The sequence below is a fragment of the Tinamus guttatus genome, unplaced genomic scaffold (assembly GCF_059628265.1).
Source record: "Tinamus guttatus ecotype Peru unplaced genomic scaffold, ASM5962826v1 Tinamus_guttatus_pri_ptg000226l, whole genome shotgun sequence".
In the NCBI taxonomy this organism is placed as follows: domain Eukaryota; kingdom Metazoa; phylum Chordata; class Aves; order Tinamiformes; family Tinamidae; genus Tinamus; species Tinamus guttatus.
The window spans coordinates 2,395,252-2,412,708 of record NW_028288760.1 but is presented as its reverse complement, the minus strand read 5'-3'; the positions used below and the strand labels follow the sequence as shown (position 1 = coordinate 2,412,708).

The 17,457-nt window shown below is 52.7% G+C and overlaps 1 protein-coding gene across 1 annotated transcript in view; it reads right to left on the bottom strand.

Moving 5' to 3' along the window:
* Nucleotides 1-4,999: 4,999 nt before the first annotated feature.
* RXRA (retinoid X receptor alpha) overlaps nucleotides 5,000-17,457 on the bottom strand; it is an 84,365-nt gene continuing 71,907 nt past the window's right edge. The window contains exons 6-10 of the mRNA XM_088525330.1: nucleotides 15,537-15,666; nucleotides 11,129-11,261; nucleotides 9,962-10,053; nucleotides 8,647-8,752; nucleotides 5,000-5,368 (exon numbers count right to left, since the gene is read on the bottom strand). Of these exons, the coding sequence (XP_088381456.1) occupies nucleotides 5,221-5,368; nucleotides 8,647-8,752; nucleotides 9,962-10,053; nucleotides 11,129-11,261; nucleotides 15,537-15,666 (609 nt within the window). The 3' untranslated portion in view covers nucleotides 5,000-5,220. The remainder of the gene's footprint in view (nucleotides 5,369-8,646; nucleotides 8,753-9,961; nucleotides 10,054-11,128; nucleotides 11,262-15,536; nucleotides 15,667-17,457) is intronic.

Genomic DNA, 17,457 nt, shown 5'->3' with positions numbered 1-17,457 from the left:
TCCCGGCTCGCTCCACCCCGGAGAAGGGGAAAGAAAAAAAGGAAAAAAATCCCTGGGGCAGGGAGGTAAATATTTACTCTCCAAACAGCGACTGCTGCCCGGAGGTTAACAAGACAAATAAGCGGCCTCCGAAACGGGAGCGAGCGGAGCCGGCCGAGCCGCGGGGCTGGCGAGCGGCCTCCCCGGCCCGCCGCGGGACGGACGGACGGACGGATGGACGGATGGACGGATGGAGCCCCCGCTCCGGCCACCCGCTGGCCTCGCCACAGGGCTGGGGAGGTGGCAGCGGCCACCGATGTCCCCTCCCCTTCGCCAGCTGCATCCCAGGGCTTCGCAAATGAGAAAATATTGCGGCGCGCTTGGAAACGTGGCGATCGTCACTAACCAAATTGAAGCTCCTATTTTTCCTTCTCCGTTTCAGCTCGGCAGCCGCCGGGGAGGATTTATCTCCCCTGCAAACGCAGGAGCGAGTTCAATCTTGTTGGTACCTGGCAACAAGTCCGGGTTAAGCTCAGGCCACCGCTGACAGCTCCGGCTCAGGCACCCACGGCGCGAGGGGCTCGCGGCTCCTCCGGGCACCGCGATGGTCCCGATTGCACCGGCAGGCCAAAGGGCTGGAAAACAACGTGTTGTCCCTGCCTGAGGACGGGGTGTCAGGACACTGTTGTCACCGCTGGAGCGCTCAGGTGTGGTGTGAAACCGCCGTGACACCCAGGGTGCCCCGGTCCGTCCTGTGCCCTCCTGGTGTTTCGCAGGGAAGGTGACAAAACCCTCCTAAAACCCCATTGCCAGCAGGAGCCCCTTGGTCCAAGATCATGCAGATCATCTCGGCATGAGCTGGCCATGCTCGGGGCTCGCTGTGGGCTACAGGAAAAGGGACAGTGACCACCACGGTGGGACAGGAGCTTGTAATGGGATGGGCACCCCATGGTGGGATGGGGATCCCATAGCGGGACAGGATCCTGTGGTGGGACAGGATCCATGGTGGGATGGGGATCCCATGGTGGGATGGGGATCCCATAGCGGGACAGGACCCTGTGGTGGGACAGGATCCATGGTGGGATGGGGATCCCATGGTGGGATGGGGATCCCATAGCAGGACAGGACCCTGTGGTGGGACAGGATCCATGGTGGGATGTGCACCCCATGATGGGATGGGGATCCCATAGCGGGACAGGATCCTATCATGGGACAGGACCCATGGTGGGACAGGATCCATGGTGGGATGGGGATCCCATGGTGGGATGGGGATCTCATAGCGCGACAGGACCCTGTGGTGGGACAGGATCCATGGTGGGATGGGCACCCCATGGTGGGATGGGGATCCCATAGCGGGACAGGACCCTGTGGTGGGACAGGACCCACGGGGCAATGGGACCCTGCAGTGGCAGTCAGGGCGCTGCTGCCTGTCCCTGGCCCTCGAGAATGAGGGTTTCCCACTGACTTCAGCATGGAAAAACTCCCCCAACACCGTAACGAACAGAAGAGGACTTGCACTGAGTTATATTTTAAAATGCTCATATATTTTCTTCTTTTTTTTGCCTTTTTTCTTTTTCTTTTTTTCTTTTTCTTTTTTTTTCACAATTCTAATACAATTGTTCATCAAAATACTGGCGTTTCCAGCAGCAATTCTTTTTTTTTTTCCTTTTTTTTTTCCTTTTTTTTTTTAAGTGAATAATAATATACGGTAGTGATTTCACAGTAAAACAGACCTGCGGGAACGCCGGATATACGTGACAAAAGACACCCCCAGACCAGCCCGCCCCCTCCCCCCAAAAAAAAGATTTTGGAAGTGGGGGAAAAAATAAAAAGTTCATTCAAAAAAATTATTTCGAAACACGTTTCATATAAAGCCTTTAAAACACGGTCAAAAGTTTCTCCCTCTTCTCCAGATCCCTGTCCCTGTGGTTGAACATTTACAGAGAGAAAGAGAAAGAGAGAGAAAAAGAGAGAGTTTATAACAATCTCTATAGAAGAAACAAAACAATCCAGAAAAGAAAATATCCAAGAATACGTAAGGGATAAAATTACATTTGTACAAAAATAGATTTTAACTTTATTGATGCTTTAGATATTTTTCCTTTTCTCTTTTTTTTATTTTTTTCTGTCACTCTAAATTTTAACGTATTTTTTTTTTTTTAGCTATGCACCCCATAGCCAAGGCATCCATCGCTAAGTATTGGGAACTGCTAAAGCTATTTTACTCAAAACCACCTGCTGCTCAAAACACACAAAAAAAAGAACAAAAAAGGCATCTTAAAATAGATGCATTTCCTTTGCCTCGAGTTATAAAGATCCGGATTTGGCATATGCCAATTCGAGAAGGGGTTCGGATACAAAGTACTCGCTTACATGAAGCAAAAAATGTATGAGGAAAAGAACAAAACAGGAAAAAAAAAGAATTGACTTAAAAAAAAAAACACAAAAAAAAGCCTGTAATTGCTATGGTTATATATACGTATATGTGAGTGAGGATAATTTATACAGTGTATATATCTACAGTACATACATGTATACACACGCACATATGCATCAACTGAAAAGGGCCATGCAGGCGAGGTGGGGACAGCATCAGCTGGGAGCCACGGCCGGGACACCTTGGGGACAGGGTGACGGAGCCGCCGCGGCTCCGGCCGGAGCATCCCGAGGTTTTCGGCTCCGTAGAAGCGCGCGGAGCAGCCGGGGAGGGGGCGGACGGGCGGCTGCAAAGCTGATGTTTGTGCTATCTTTAGAAAATTAAAGATTGTCCCACCAAATAGAGAGAAACCCAAAAAAAAGCAAATAAATCACCCTAATCAAACCAGATTTTTGCAAGGGTACTAAGATCTGGTTAAATGAAAGTCCTACCTCTCTAGTGAATAATGTGCTGCCTTTTTTTTTTTCCTTTTTCATTTACCCGCGTCTCAGCTCTCCGAACAAGCGCGTAGTTTAGTTATCGTTATGATGATGAGGAAAAAAAAAAAACAATTAAAAAGCCCCAAACGAAGCAGAACACAAGCGAGCGGCTCAAACGCATGCGCGAACGCGGTGCTTTAAGGCTGCGGACGGGAGCGGGAGCCTCCCCGCTCCGGGGGGTTCGGGGTTTGTTGGGAATCAGCCGAGGGCAACGGAGCAGCGATTATGGGCTAAAACTCAGGGAAAAGAGCTCAAAACGCCGCTCAGCCTCGCACCAAAACCCTCCTCTGCAAAGAAAAGTGGTTCTACCCAAGGGAGACGAGCAACAGCGCAGGTTTATTATAGCGCAGGGCTGGCCGGGAGCCGCCTGCTCGTGTTTACTGGCACCCGGCATCTATTTCATCTCTCCTGCCTCGTTTTCTTGGCAAATTCTTCCCGGGTGAAGCTGTTTAATAATATTTTCGGCGGCACGCAGGCTGCCGCGGAAAGGCGGCCAAAAACGCTCTCCCCGCCTCGCTGGATTTGCCACTTCGGGCCAGCCTCAGGGAAAGTTATGACCTGAAATCCCCAGTATTTATTTAGCGGGGAGATGGCCCTCGTCACGGCGGGGGGACGGAGCCGGGGCCACCGCTGCGCCCGGGCTGGGAGCCGGCTGCAAGCCACGGGGAGCCAGGAATACACTTGGGAGCTAATAATTTATCGTGTTTTTTAAAGCATAGGGGGAAGAAATAATAGTAATCATAAAAAAAACAGTGGTGGGGAAGCCCTTGGTGTGAAGCCAACCGCAGGCACCTCGCGCTTGGCTCCGAGCTCCTCCACGGCGCTTGGGATAGAGCGGCATAAACCCCTCGACAAGATCCTTCATTGTTTGCTCTGCTTTGTCTCGTAACTTGTTTTTTTAAAATATTAAAAAAAAAAAAAGGAGGGCTCTGGAGATGCCGGATTGAAGTGAAATAGCGAGGCGAAAGGGGAAAAGGCTCCGTGGCTGCCCGGGCTGCCCCGCGGGGCGCGATGCTGCGACGTGCGTGGGGGATTAGCGCGGGAGGCAGCGGCGGCCGCAGCCAAGCGCGAGGCCGAGGCCGCCGCCGCCTCCTCCTCCTCCTCCTCCTCCTCCCGAGTCCATCCGCGAGGGCTGCAGAGAGGGAAAACGAGACGCTGGAAACGCTCCCGCGGTGCAAGAGGCGCCCGAGCGGGACGCGGCGCTGCGGACGGTCCCGACTGCTGCAAGATGGACCCGGCCATGGGGAGCCCCCGGATCTGCCCCTCTGCTTCACTAAAGGGCCCAAGTCAAGGGCTGGGGTCACTCGGGACCTTGTGGCATCCGCGGATCTGCCCCATGGAGCAGCCGAGGGGGGTCCCACGTCTTGCTTTGCCGCTCATTAACGTGCACAATTAATACCCCGGCCCAGCACGCCCGCTAATTGCCACCTGCGAACGGCAACTGCTGCACGTGGGTGAGAGCAGCCTCCCGAAACGGGAGCAGCCTCCCGAAACGGGGACAGCCTCCCTGCCCATCCCGGCCTCCCGCATCCCTGCGGCACAGGGGACCCGGAGCAGCCATCGGCTCCATCCCGAGAGCCCCGGAGCAAACGGAGCCTCCGCGGTTGCCACCGTCCCGCGCTGCCCTCCGCGCCGGGGCTCCGTGTGTCCGTCCGTGCACATCCCTGCTCGTCTTCCCGTCCAGCCCTTTGTTTGCGCAGGGGGATCAGGATCAACCCCGATCCCTCCGCTCCGCATCGGGAGCAGGAGCATGGGCAGCCCCGTGACTCACTCGCGGGGCACGGCCGGGCTGCCTCTCCCTCGGAAAAGTAACTGCTCAGACTACTAAGAATAGCTGGAAACCAAAAATAGATTTTTTTTCCTCTTTTTTTTTTTTTTCCTCTCTCAAAAACTCCATCTTCTGAAAATAGCCAGCTGCAATCCAGCGAGTTAAACCGTCCCCCGCAGCTCGTGCGAGCCCTGATGTCCATAGGGCCAAGCTGGCACCGTGCCCAGCGCCAGCCCCGGGGGGTCCCAAAACCCGAGCCCCGAGGAAGGGCGAGGGGCAGAGCCGCGACGGCCGGTGACAAAACTCCCTTCCCGCTTCCCTAACATCTACCGGAGGGAAAGAGCTACCGGATCTTCGGGCGCAGCAGCGAGAGCAAGTGAACGGGGGAGAACGTGACGAGGAGCTCGGGGTGCCGCCCCGGGAGCGGACGGAGAAGAGCAGACGGTGTCTCCAGCATCGGGAACGGGAGGCAGGGAAGGGGCCGGGGCGGCGGAGGAGGAAAGCGGAGGAAGGAGCCCCGGGAGGCCCCGTGCGGGCGCTGACCCAGGGCCAGTTCTCTAAGTCATTTGGTGAGGCGCTTCCAGCATCTCCATCAAGAAGGTGTCGATCGGCGTGTCGCCTATTAGCTTGAAGAAGAAGAGGTGCTCCAGGCATTTGAGCCCGATGGACCGCAGCGCAGGGAGCCGGAGCAAGAGCTTGGCAAACCTGGGGAGGGCAGGAGACAGCATGGTTAGAGAGGCCGAGACCCGCGGAGCTTCCGACAGCGCTCCGGCTCCAAGGGCCCGGCACGGCTGCGGTGACCTCTGCTGCTACCAAAAGCAGGGGATAAAGCCAGGAAAGCGACGCGTGAGGAAAGCGAGGATCTGGCTGAGGTGGCAAAGAGGGCGCTCACAAAACAGAGCTGGAAGCAAAATTGGGAGAGTAAAGTAAGGGCTAAGGGCAGCTCCCTGCAGAGCGGGTCCTGCTCCCGGCCCCTCCGGCAAACACCCCGAAACACCTGGAGGCTCCTTGTGCCACAGCCCAGGAGCGGAGAGGGCCGCGGGGCCGGGCTCTGCACATCCCGCGGTGCACGCGGCTGGCATCGCTTCCAGCCCGGTCCGGGAGAGCTGGAGCCAGCCCCGAGGATGAGGAGGGATGAAGGAGACGCTGAGCACAGGGCCTGCTTGCAGGGCGCAAATCCGGGCGGGAGGCACCGCGGGGACGAAGCCGACCAAGGGGGACGGCGGCTTCCAAGCAGACGTGTCCCTGGGGGCGCCGGGCTCGGCCAACCCCCACGAACTAAAGCCCTTTCTCTGAGGAGCACGGAAAGGACCCCGGGTTGCTCTGCACCCATTGCATCCCACGGGGTGCTCTGCACCCACCGCACCCCGACGGGGTGTCCCCATCCCGTGCGTCCCCATGGCTGCTGCTCCAGCACCCGCCGAGGGCAGGAAAGGCCCCTTCATCACCGAGGGCACCTGGATTTGCTTTTCCCGCTGCACAACCACGGCTTGGACATAAGCAACGCAGCAGAACCAGGCCAGCACGGGGAGAAGGGGGCTCAAAAAATATATACGCAGAGAGAAACATACAGACAGATATGCAGACACTTCTCTCTTTACCCCCTTCTTTTTCTTTTTTTTTTTTTTTTTTTTTTTTTTGCTGAGCTGGCGAGAACAGTGGGACAAGAGCCAGGAAAAACAAATCAGTCCTACCATCCCATTCAGGAAGTTTCACTTTAAACCAAACCAGATGATGGCTCCAGCCCTCGGATACATTTAACTGTGAGATAACCAGCCCGCAGCGCAGCGTGCCAGGACAGCCAAGGGCCCCGATTCCCCGCGGCTGCTCCGCGTCACGGACACCCTTCCGTGTCCGAGGAGCCGGGGGCGGCAGTTTGTCCTGGGAATGTTTTCCTTTGTCTCGCTGCTGCGGATGAGTTTGTTTTGGGTGCCCCCGTGTTCACACTTTGCTCGCAAGCCCTCAATCATGAGTTAGTTAGTTGGGATTTTGCTCCGAAGGGCATTGGAGATCGGGCAGCGGCGCCGGCTCGACCCCGCGCTCGCTCCGCCGCAGGAAGAGCTCGTTTCCAGCCCCAGCTGGTGATCACATTGTGCCATTAGCCCAGGAGGATGCAGGGAGCCCTCCTCCAGCTATTGTGCAACTCCGGATTCCCAGGCTGCGGATTAACCCTCCCGGGGCAGCCGGGTTGGCTCCGCCGCTGTCCTGTGTCCCCGGGGCTCACCGGGGCTCTTGGGTACAGCCCGACTGCGCCACCCCTAAAGCCCATTGCCAAAAAGGTGTCAAGATCACAGAATCATGGAATGCTTAAGGTTGGAAGGGACCTCTAGAGATCATCTAGTCCAACCCCCTGCACACGCAGGGTCACCTAGAGCACGGGGCACGGGACTCCTTTACGGAGGGAAACTGAGGCTCAAGCTGCCCAGCCCAGGGTCTTCCAAAGCCAGTGGGAGATGATCCCTCAAGAGCCCACGTCCAGGCTGCTGGATCGAAGCTGCTCCCCTCTGTATCACGGATGGAGCACGCAGGGGAGCAGATTTGGACCCCGTCTCTGCAGTTTTTGCGAGGCCGCTTCGTGATGGATTGGGAATGAAGAGCAGGGACAACTGGAAGCGGTGACCGGAGGGGCCACGCGCTGCCGGGACTCGTCCCTGTGTTGTCCCATCCCAGCCCGCAGGAGCTGCACGAGCCGCGGGATGCGGCCACGGACACTGGATGCCTGTTCAAAGCTGAGAGCGCTTCCCACGGGGGAAATATTCCAGGAGAGCTCCTGGCTGGATTTCCAAACGCAGCTCTCCCTGTGCCGTTTGCGGCTGGCTGCGCGTTCCGAGCCCAAAGGGGAGCAGAGCTCTTCCGAAATATCCAAACGGCCAAAGGTCGGGATCTGGATGTGCTGGGAGGAGCAATTTAATAATGCCTTAAAGGAAGAGCTTTACAGTTGGCCTGGGATCTGAGCAAGCTAAAGAGGGAGGAGAGGTCATCATCCCTGCTCTATGCACCACGACCATCACTCACTTCCCCTCCTAGCCACAAAAAAAACAGAAACACCCAAGGTATCTTCATCCCAGCTTTCTCCTCCATGCAACCCAAGTGTGAATGTCCAAGAAGCCCCTGAACAACAGTCTGCTCTCGGCTGCCAGCACCCTGACGTGCACAGTGGTGGGGCAGTGATCTGAATTCCCTTCTCTAAGAGCAGCCTTTGAAACAGAACATCCCGATAAGCAAGGCCAGGAATGCAGGTGAGATGCAAATCCTACTTGCTTTGGGCTGTTTTGCCCAAAATTTATGCCTCGGCAGTGATACCAGCAGCAGTTTCCAGCGCTTTGCTTGGTTTCTTAAAAGGCCGTCAGTAACTTAACTGGCAGTTGCCAACTTCGGGCTGTAACTGGGAAAATGCGCCCACTCAGCTTCGGAGCCGTCCAGGAAAGCATTCCTAATTCCCCCTCCCATTCCCAGCTGGATTGGGGGAGGAGGGGAGGGGAGAAGAGAGCATCAATTGAGGCTTTCACTTCCCAGCAATGATGCTCATCTGCCACTGAAAATTAACTCCGTGTGTGTCTTGTTTTTGCTGTGGTTTGTTCTCAGTGGTTTCCAAAAGGGAAATGATACCCATTCCCCCATGTGCTCATCCCACTGCTGCAGCAGCGGGAGCCAGGACGCTCCAGGTCTCGTCATGCCTTGACCAGTGGCCTTCACTGCTGGACCAGCTGCACTGCTCCCCGCGCCTCGCTGCCATTTACTAACACATCTCTCCCCTTCACTGTTTTCCAAGGTTGTCCACAGCAGAAGAAGGTAAAAACAAACAGTTTTCTCTGCAGAGCGCTACCCACACGCAGGCGGCTTGGGAATATAAGGGGGCCAGTGCTGATGGGCATGGAGCAGCAGGCTATAACCTGGAAGATGGGCCCTTGGAGCCCTGCCAAGCAGCAGCAGAGCTTCCAGCAAGTCTTTGCAGGAGGCCCTGGCGAGGATGCAGCACTCACCTGCCGGGCTGGTCGGGGTATTTGTGTTTGCAGTAGGCCTCTAGCGACGCGTACACCTTCTCCCGCAGCGCCTCGACCTCGGCCGGGTTGGAGAGACCTTTAGAGTCTGCAAAGCAACGGGAAGACCGTGAGCCGAAAGGGATGGGAACTCGGAGGCTTTGCGGGGAGGCAAAGGCAAGGACGGGACTCGCGGCCAGGTGACTGTGCAGCCACCCCTACCCTGCTGGCCACCAACCAGACCAGGGTATGGAGCCTTTCTGCAGTTGAAGGTCTCAGCCCAACGTTATCTGGGGCACTCTCCTAACCCCTCAAGACCCCGCAGGTTTGCCCTGTTCTGTTTCACCAGATGGGACAAATCCCAAACCCCTCTGGCCCATTCAGTGGCTGCACAACCTCAGCCAAAGGTTTTAGCTCCCTCCTAAGTCATGGGCTTGTGGAATTTCCCCCTTGAAGCACCATGGCAGGGCTGAAGGAAAAGCCCCTGTCCTGGCAGTTCCCCCATGATTTGGTGTCACCTGCAATCCTAATCCCCTGCAGCCCTCCCAGTGGGGCTGCAATGGGAGGAGAAGCTGGGGCTGTTTTTAGTAGGGTGCAAGGGACAGGCAAGTGGCATCCCCAAGGCCAGGCACGATGGGAAACGCTCCAGCTTCCCCTTCTTTTACCATACAAGGCTACTCCCAAACTACAGGCGATAAATTACTGCTGATTGCAATAAAAATAAAGTTAAAAACAAGAAGCAGTCACTGCATCCTGCAAGAACAAACTGGTCTCAACAGGGTGGGAACAAAGCAAAGAAGGGACAGTATCCATGCACAACACATCCTCCCTGCAAAGAGCAGGGTGTAGGTAGATGAGGTGGCCATAGATTCTAAGGTTGGTACCCTAATGATCTCATGTGAAACCGTTTTTACAGAATTGAGGGCAAAAAAGTTACAAGTTGTGGACAAAAAGGTTCCTGCCTGTCACCTTGTGTATTTTATGAGTCTGTTTTGTAACCTTCACCCTTTCCAGGCTCTTCGGGCGATTGATCGCAAAAGCCAGCAAATAAAGTCTCCAAGATGTTGAGATCGGGAAATAGGGACAATAATATCCATGCTCTAACATTGCCCTAATTTCAGATTTGTCTTAAAAAAGAGTTTGGAGTCACATTTGTCACTATTCACACCCACCTCTCCTGCCTCTCCCTGTTCTTGGGGTTTGGTGCCTACAGGGGCTTGGAGGTAACAAAAGGAGGAGCCCAAAGGACTCGGAATCCACCAGGAAAGGGCTGGAGAAGCAGGGAGAAGGGCTGGAGAGGGAAGGGAAGTGCACGCACCGGGGTTGAAGAGCACGATGGCTCGCAGGCAGCCCAGCTCTGTCTTGTCCATCTGCATGTCTCTCATTTTCGACACGAGTTCTGTCAGTACTCTGCAAAGCACACACACAAAAATCACAGGTGTCAGTCTTAAAAAGAAATGAAAAACCAGGTGTCAAGACCCAGAGAGAGGTCCCCTGGGATGTGTTTAATGAAGTCATGGGACAGGGCTCATTTCTACCAGCTCAGGAAAACGCCCTCATTTTCCTCCTGTATCAAAAATAGTTAATTAGGAACATCAATAGTTCCTGTGAGATACAACAGGGAACATATGAGCTGGCTTCATACATTCACTAAGAGGCCCTGGCACTAGAGAAAGTACCTAAAAATAAATTAAAAAAAAAAAACAGGTATCTAAAAGCAATTTCCTCTGCCGGTAATTTTTATTAGTCCCTTTGCTCTTACTGCAGGTGCTGGTCTTGAAATATTTTCCACTCGTTGCCCAGGTTTTCCTGTTAGATCTTGCAGTGAAGTCACGATCTTGCACTCATGACCTCACAGAAAACAAATGATGTCACCCAGGTCTGAAGAGCAATTTCCTTGCAAAGCAAAGAATCGAGGTGCTTTGGTTTTAACTAGGCCAGGCCCAGGATGAGTCTGGGCTAAAGAAATCGGCCACGATTTAAGCAGTGCCTGGAGCCACACTGTGGGTCACACACCCTGGAAGCTGCTGCTTTGACACACTTTTCCAAAGCATAAGATTAAAAGCAGCCCTTGGCACATGCATGTGGAACCCGCTGGGTACTCTGGGTGAAAATATAACCATATCTTCATCCAATTAAAGATGAAAAGAAATAAATTAGTGGCCTAATCATAACATTATAAGCCATCTGGACCCCATGAAGGGGCTTTGATTTACACCGGGCATTCCTCTCGGTGACTATTTTGGGCTGTACGTTTCTGCATGTTTAATGTTCCCGCCTGCAGCAAACGTGGAAACGTTGTGGATGGACACCCCTCACCTTGGGCTCTTCTGACCAAGATGTTATGGGCAACCCACCTCCACCTGGCCCCCCAACAGGCTGTGAGATGGGGAACGGGCAGCACATGCCATGGGGAGACCCATGGAGGGCCAGAGATGTCTAAGTCGGACTGAGGTGCCACCACCCGTCCCCATCATCTTCCCACCTGTCAAAAATGGCCCCGACGCCAGCGCTGTGGGCGCTGTTCCGATGCACGTGGAGGCCGGTGGCTAAGAGGATCCCGTCCTTCACGGCTATGGAGCGGTGGGAGAAGGAGGCGATTAGGAGCTCATTCCAGCCTGGGAAGGAGAAAACAACCAAGGGCGCGGGTTAGAGCCACGGGGTCGCCAGGAGGTGCAGGGGATCAGCAGGGTTACTTCTCTGGCACTATTCTTCCCTACGGAGAGAGGAGATGATCACTAAAAACCTGCCCTTGCTACAGGCCAAAGGAAGCTGCTAGATGTTGGAAAGTGGGAGAACCTTCCCTGACACCCAACCCTTCCTTGGATGTTAGGAAAGGAAGAGGAATCCGTAAGCAACCAAAGCACTAAAAACATAATAAAGGAAGTGATTTCCTTTATAGCCCTTGCAGGCACTACTGCAAATAGCTCTCCACCCCACTCTTCTCCATATCAACCTGTGAAGTGGGTGTGGGGCCTTGTACCCGTGATCTGACCTTACACTCCGTGCCTGGTAGCAGTTAAGGAGTTATTAATGCTTTCTAAAAGTTAATTAGGCTTATTTCTAAGCCACAGCGAGGCACACAAGTTCACTCGCCGTGACTCAACCGTGTAAACATGGACCATGCAAACTCCTGCTGAGATTTGGTTCCTCTGGCCACCTATTTCAGCCGTGAATCCCATCTGCAGGCCCATGGTTGCCCTGCACTGCTCCACGGAGGTCCTACACCCAGGCCTGGTCCACCAAGGTCCTTCCCACACAGTCACCAACAGCTTTCCAGAGCTGCTTGAAAAGCAGCATTTGTCCTATTTGTTACTGCATGTGTCACTTCAGACAGCCCCTAAGCCTGGACACCAAGGGAGTCGCTTGAACTAGTTACAAATTGGAAAGAGAAGGAAGAAATGACTTCCCTCCCAGTTCCCTATTCAAACTTCACACTTTTTCAATTTCTTTAATTTGTTACCAGCTGAGTTCAGAAGTGTCAGAAACAAACTCAGAACAAGCCAGCTCAAAGGGTTGAAATTTCAATGACTTCCAAGCAGGCATCTGCGATGAGACGAGATAGATTTTATGTAACCCTGGAGAGTCTCTCACTCCTCCTAGGGCTGATATAAGGGTCTGAAAACACTGAAGTCCAGGACAAAAATTGCTAGGCTGGGTCCAGGAATCTCAGGACATCCGATTTTTTTGTTTTGCCTTTTTTCCATGCTAGAAAAGCAAGACATCAGTATCCTTCATTTGCTCTCCAGCTGCAGAAACTCTCCTGCTGCCTTTTCTTGCTGCCCGAGACTTGTAGCACAGGAATAAACTCAAGGTCCATGTGTGCTGTGTTTACCCACTGGCGCAGGGATGGGTTGTGCCATTAGAAATGTTGACAAGGAATAAAGTTCACTCCTTCCTAAGTGGCTACAGGACGTTTCCACCCCAATCAAGCGAACATTTATTTGGCTGTTCACGAGGTGGGGCCTGGCACTTCCACAGGGATTGCAGCACTGTGAAATACTGGGAGAAGCCGGAGGATACGGGACACGAGGAGCCTCCTGAGCTGGGTTCCTCTTGGAACCAGACCACAAAAAGGTGCTCTAGGTGCTTCCCCGCTGTCCATATAGGTGCACCCACAGCAATTCCACATACAGGTCCGCCCTGCAGCTCGTTTGGGCTGAAATAAGCCCAAATCCAGCACTTTTTGGCACAGAATCCCTGTCCCAAAGGGCTGATGAGCTGAAGGGACAGGGTGGGAAGCAGGGGGAAATTTAAGTACAACCACAGGTAGCAAATTGAGTTAGTAAACTAACTGCAGGTAACTACCTCAATCGTGGCAGGTTTGGTGGGGGAAAAGGGGGAACATGAGGAAAACAGGCTTGGAAAAGGTGGGTTTCCTTCTCCTTCAAAAATTCCACAGCAAAGATTTGTAAATGATTCAGGATTACCAAGGAAAGCCAGTGCTGGCACATCCAAAGCCGTGCGCCCCACTTCATTTTGCCTCAGAGGATGCATGAATGAACCTGACTAATGCTCTTAGCTAAATTTTAAGACTTAAATATTTCATGGGCAGCTGTTCTCCACAGGCCGCTCTCTGCGCTTAATAATAGATAGAGCCACCGGTTAAAAGACTTTGCAGGGAGGTTATTTGAGGCCCCAGCCGAGCCCATTCCGACTGTTCCCGGTGTTCTTCCCTGCTGGCTGCAGCCCATCCCGGCACGGAGGCCACGGCAGCGGATGCATCACCAGGATGCGGCAGGTCCACAGCCCCCTTCCCCATCAGGCAGCCCCGGAGCCCCTGCCCGGGTACAAACACATCCCAAAAAGGGGCTGCAGCCTTGACTTCAGCACTAGATAGGCTTGATATGGAACAAGCTAAAAAAAATAGCAGGGAATTATTTTAAAAAATAATATGCAACCACATGAAGACAAGAATATCAGGTCATCAAGGCTCGGATTTGGAATTTATTAGCTGCTTTCTACACGGAAAACAAAACCTTGCACTGCTGTTGTGGATTCTGTTCCTATTTGACACGAGTGCAACGCAGCTCTCCGTGCGAGGTCGGCTCCTCCTTGCAGTGTTTGCAGAGAGCTCTCACGCCAGAGATTTCCCTGGATACTTCCCACTCATTCTCAACAAGCAGCTCTAGAGCCCCAAAAACGCACCCAGCCCTGTGCCAGGGGACCCACAGCAGCGGGAACACAGGACTCGGGCTCTCAGCTCATGCAGAAGGGTAATAAACCCCCCAAATTCCCCATTTCCAGACAACTGCTGCAACCACGAGACAAAACACGCAACTTTAGCACTGCATTTTAGCAAATTAGAGGAGTGGAAATTCTACACCAGTAAATAGAGGGACTTCATTGCCCAGAAACCACTGAGGCCAAGGATTTCACTGGGATTCCAGGAGGAACCGGATATTTGGATAAAGGGTCAGGATATGCAATTATGACAGCTAACATCCAATGAAAAAAAAAACGCAGAAATATCAATATTCATGCATTTGGGCTACAGTCATCCTCAATTAAAAAAAAATAAAAATCAGAGTGACAATTAGTGTTATGTGGTAGGAGGGAGGAAAACAGCAATCCCAACATCTTCGAGCTTTGGAGGCCTTTTCCCTTTTTCTGCAACTACCTGGACAAATAGATCATGGACTAGCCTGTTTTGGCAGTTCTCAGTTTTCTGGTGAAGTGAACACCTGGGGCCTTGATTCTTAATAAATTTTGCTGCCCAAACGCACAGGCAACTATTTTGTGACATACAGCTTCCAAACAGTAAGAAATCAGAAATACTGGCATTAAAGTAAATCAGCAACCGCTCTTCTATAAAGGCCGTCACACCGAGGTCAGAGAGGAGCACACACTCTGCAGGTTTTCCCCTTCTAAATATCCTTATAAAAATGACTTTGGGGGAAACAAGAAATGTTAAAAGTAGAAGGCGAGTCACTTCTATTCAAAAAAACAAACAAAAAAAGTCCATTTAACTCCTGCCTTCAAGTAGTCCAGAGGTTTTTTTGCCTTCAATTGCCAAGCTGCGAATTGGGCATCACACCCAGTTGTCAGAGCCTTTTCATTTCCTCTCCCGATTTCATCCTTCATATCAGGTTTGCCATTTAATGGAAGTGGTTTCACATGTCCCACCGACAACTTGAATTCCCCTTTGTTTAAGCAAGAAAAATCCTCCACCGTGTCAAGCCGCAGCCTGCTTAATCACTTCTCTGACGATGGGAGCTATGCAAATAGCTTCATGCCTAAAACACAGCCTTGTCGACTTCTGCCCTTGATTTTTTGCCCTCCCTGGTCTTTGTGCATAATCTGCCAGCAATAGGAGCCTGAATTTACTTAATGGAAGAAGGCCCTTTTCACAGCTAACTGCTTTTAACCTCCCCAAGCCTCCATCCCTGCAGACTCCCTCCAGCGCAAGGAAATTTAAAATAAGCCTGGAGAATTTTATTTTCATCTTGGTGGGTGGGAGAGGGAGGGCTACATGTTTTTCTCCCCTTTCTGTTTTTAATTATGATCAAACATCTTCTATGAGATTTCACGGCGTCCCAAACCCACTTCTCTTTCAAGTTTCTGTTTGGGAGGAAGATAGTGCATGGTTCCCTTGATTTAAATAACCCACCACACACCTCCGAGAGCCTCCGAGATGAAGCCGGGCTGTTTTTCAGCTGATTGGCAGCTGGTGCAACATTTTGGAGCACATTCAGTAACACATCCCTTGGGGCTTCTTAAAACCTATTTGGCAATTGAATAATCAGGGGCTATTATTCAGAAACAGCTAATGGCTTTCAAGTTGCTAAATCTAAGCCTAATACCTCTCACTTGTATGTAAGTTAAGATATAACCACACTAGAGCCCCCATGGGGCTCGTTGTTGGTCCCCATGTGGTGACACTTCCCACTCACCTGCTCGGAGCAGGATGACCTGGTCATCCAAGGGCAGCTCGGAGAAGTGGGGGATCCTCTTGGCCCATTCCACCAGTGTGAAGAGCTGCTTGTCCGCTGCCTGGCATATGTTTGTCACCGGGTCATTGGGCTGCGGAGAGAAGGAGATGCAAAAGTTGAGAAAACAGGGAGTGGGAAGAGGAGGAGAGCCCGGACAAGCAGCCGAAGGGGATCCTGCCTCTGTGCTGTGTTTAACCATGTTATTTGGTGTTCAGGCTAAATTGCAAAAAGGCAGGAGGGAGAGGACTCAAAAAAAAAGCAATAATGGGGGCATTGCAGAAAAGGAGAAACCCCTTTCTTTTGAAATATTATCCAGTAACAGAAACCATCTGCTCTCAACGAGGACAGTCTGCCTAAACAGAACAAATCCCTGTTTAAAGGAACTGCTAACAGCTCAAGTGGGCTTGTGATTAGGAACTGGACGAGACTGTCTAACCCTGCTGAAGAAAGACCTTGCTGGTGCACAAGTGTGTATATATGGTTTACCCCTCTGGACAGGGATGTATGAGTCCCTCTGCACAGCCCCCCGTAATCCCCACTGCTTTCTAGCAGCTTTGATTGTACAATTACTTTTCCTTCCATGCCCTTAAAAGAGCAGTTTCAAAGGCAGACGAGGAGGAGTGTTTATGTCACCTTTGGATCGCGCGGGGAAGGGGTGTGAATCCCGCAGGGCCGAGGCAGGAGCACGCACCAACGCCAGCGAAACTTCTCCCTCCTTCAAGAGTCTCAATTTCAGCAGGAAAAGGCCATTCCTCATGGAGAGTTGGCTCCATTATAACAATTACCTCCCCTAGATCAAGCTGATGAGAGCCACACAATTTACACATCCATGTCCCACCGCATGGCCTCTTTAGCTCCCTTCTTCCCCTTTTTCACCTGCCTCTTTTCCACCAGCCGCACCGCTGAACTCCCACTTGTCTGCTCAGTTATTTTCCAGATCCAGCAGCTTTCCAAAGCACATGCCTAGCACGGATACTACACATGGCATTCCCATGCCCTGTCCTGCACCCCAAACTGCTGCTCTCGCTGCATGCCAGGGGAGAGCTCACACAGTCCCACCCCTGGGGATGCTCCTGGCCCCAAGGGGCTGGAAGGGAAAGCTAGCAAGCAAAAGGAACGGGGTCAGGCAGCAAAAACATCTTGAGGTTAATTATTTTTCTTTTTTTCTTGCATCTCTTGCTGGCTGTTTGAACAGGGAACTGCCTAAACACTCCTAAGAAATGCAGAAATGCTACTTCTAGAGAGGGTGCAAGCTCAGCAGCAAAACGCAGCCCCTTGCTGTCACTCACCAAGGGTCCAAGCCCCTGCCCCAGCGAGGGCTCTGCTCTTGCACCCCTGCACAGCCACCCCAGGGACCCTTTGCCTGGGTTGCTCTGCAGCTGCCTGGCAGCAAACGCTGCCCAAGTGCCCCTATGGCCAGGGCTGCTGCTCTTGAGGGCTTAAAATAACCAGCATCTGGCAAGCTCCGAGGCATCCAAGTATTTTCACCTGTTGCTTGCAGAGATGGATGGGCCCGGGCTCATGTTCGGTGTTGCTGCTGAGGAGCTGCGAGTTCCTTAAGGGGATTTTTCCTTCCTGGCTCTGACCCTTCTGCAGCCCTGATGGGCTCAGGGCAGATGAGTTTTGCCCCAGGAGCCAGTGCTGTTCCCAAAAGGGAGATGTCAGGCGGGACTGGGTTGTCCCCTGGCAGGAGGAGGGAGAAAATCAAGCTGGGATTTCCTCTGGACACCAGGATCGCCTAAACCAGGTGTGAGGAGTTCTGTGGGATTAGGTATTTCATTGGGAACAAGAGGAAAGTCAGCGTTTGGAGCTGTTTGAATGGGTCCTTTAACACAACCTGATGCTTTTGCCAAAGCTCTTATTGAGGCTTATACTTCTGTGC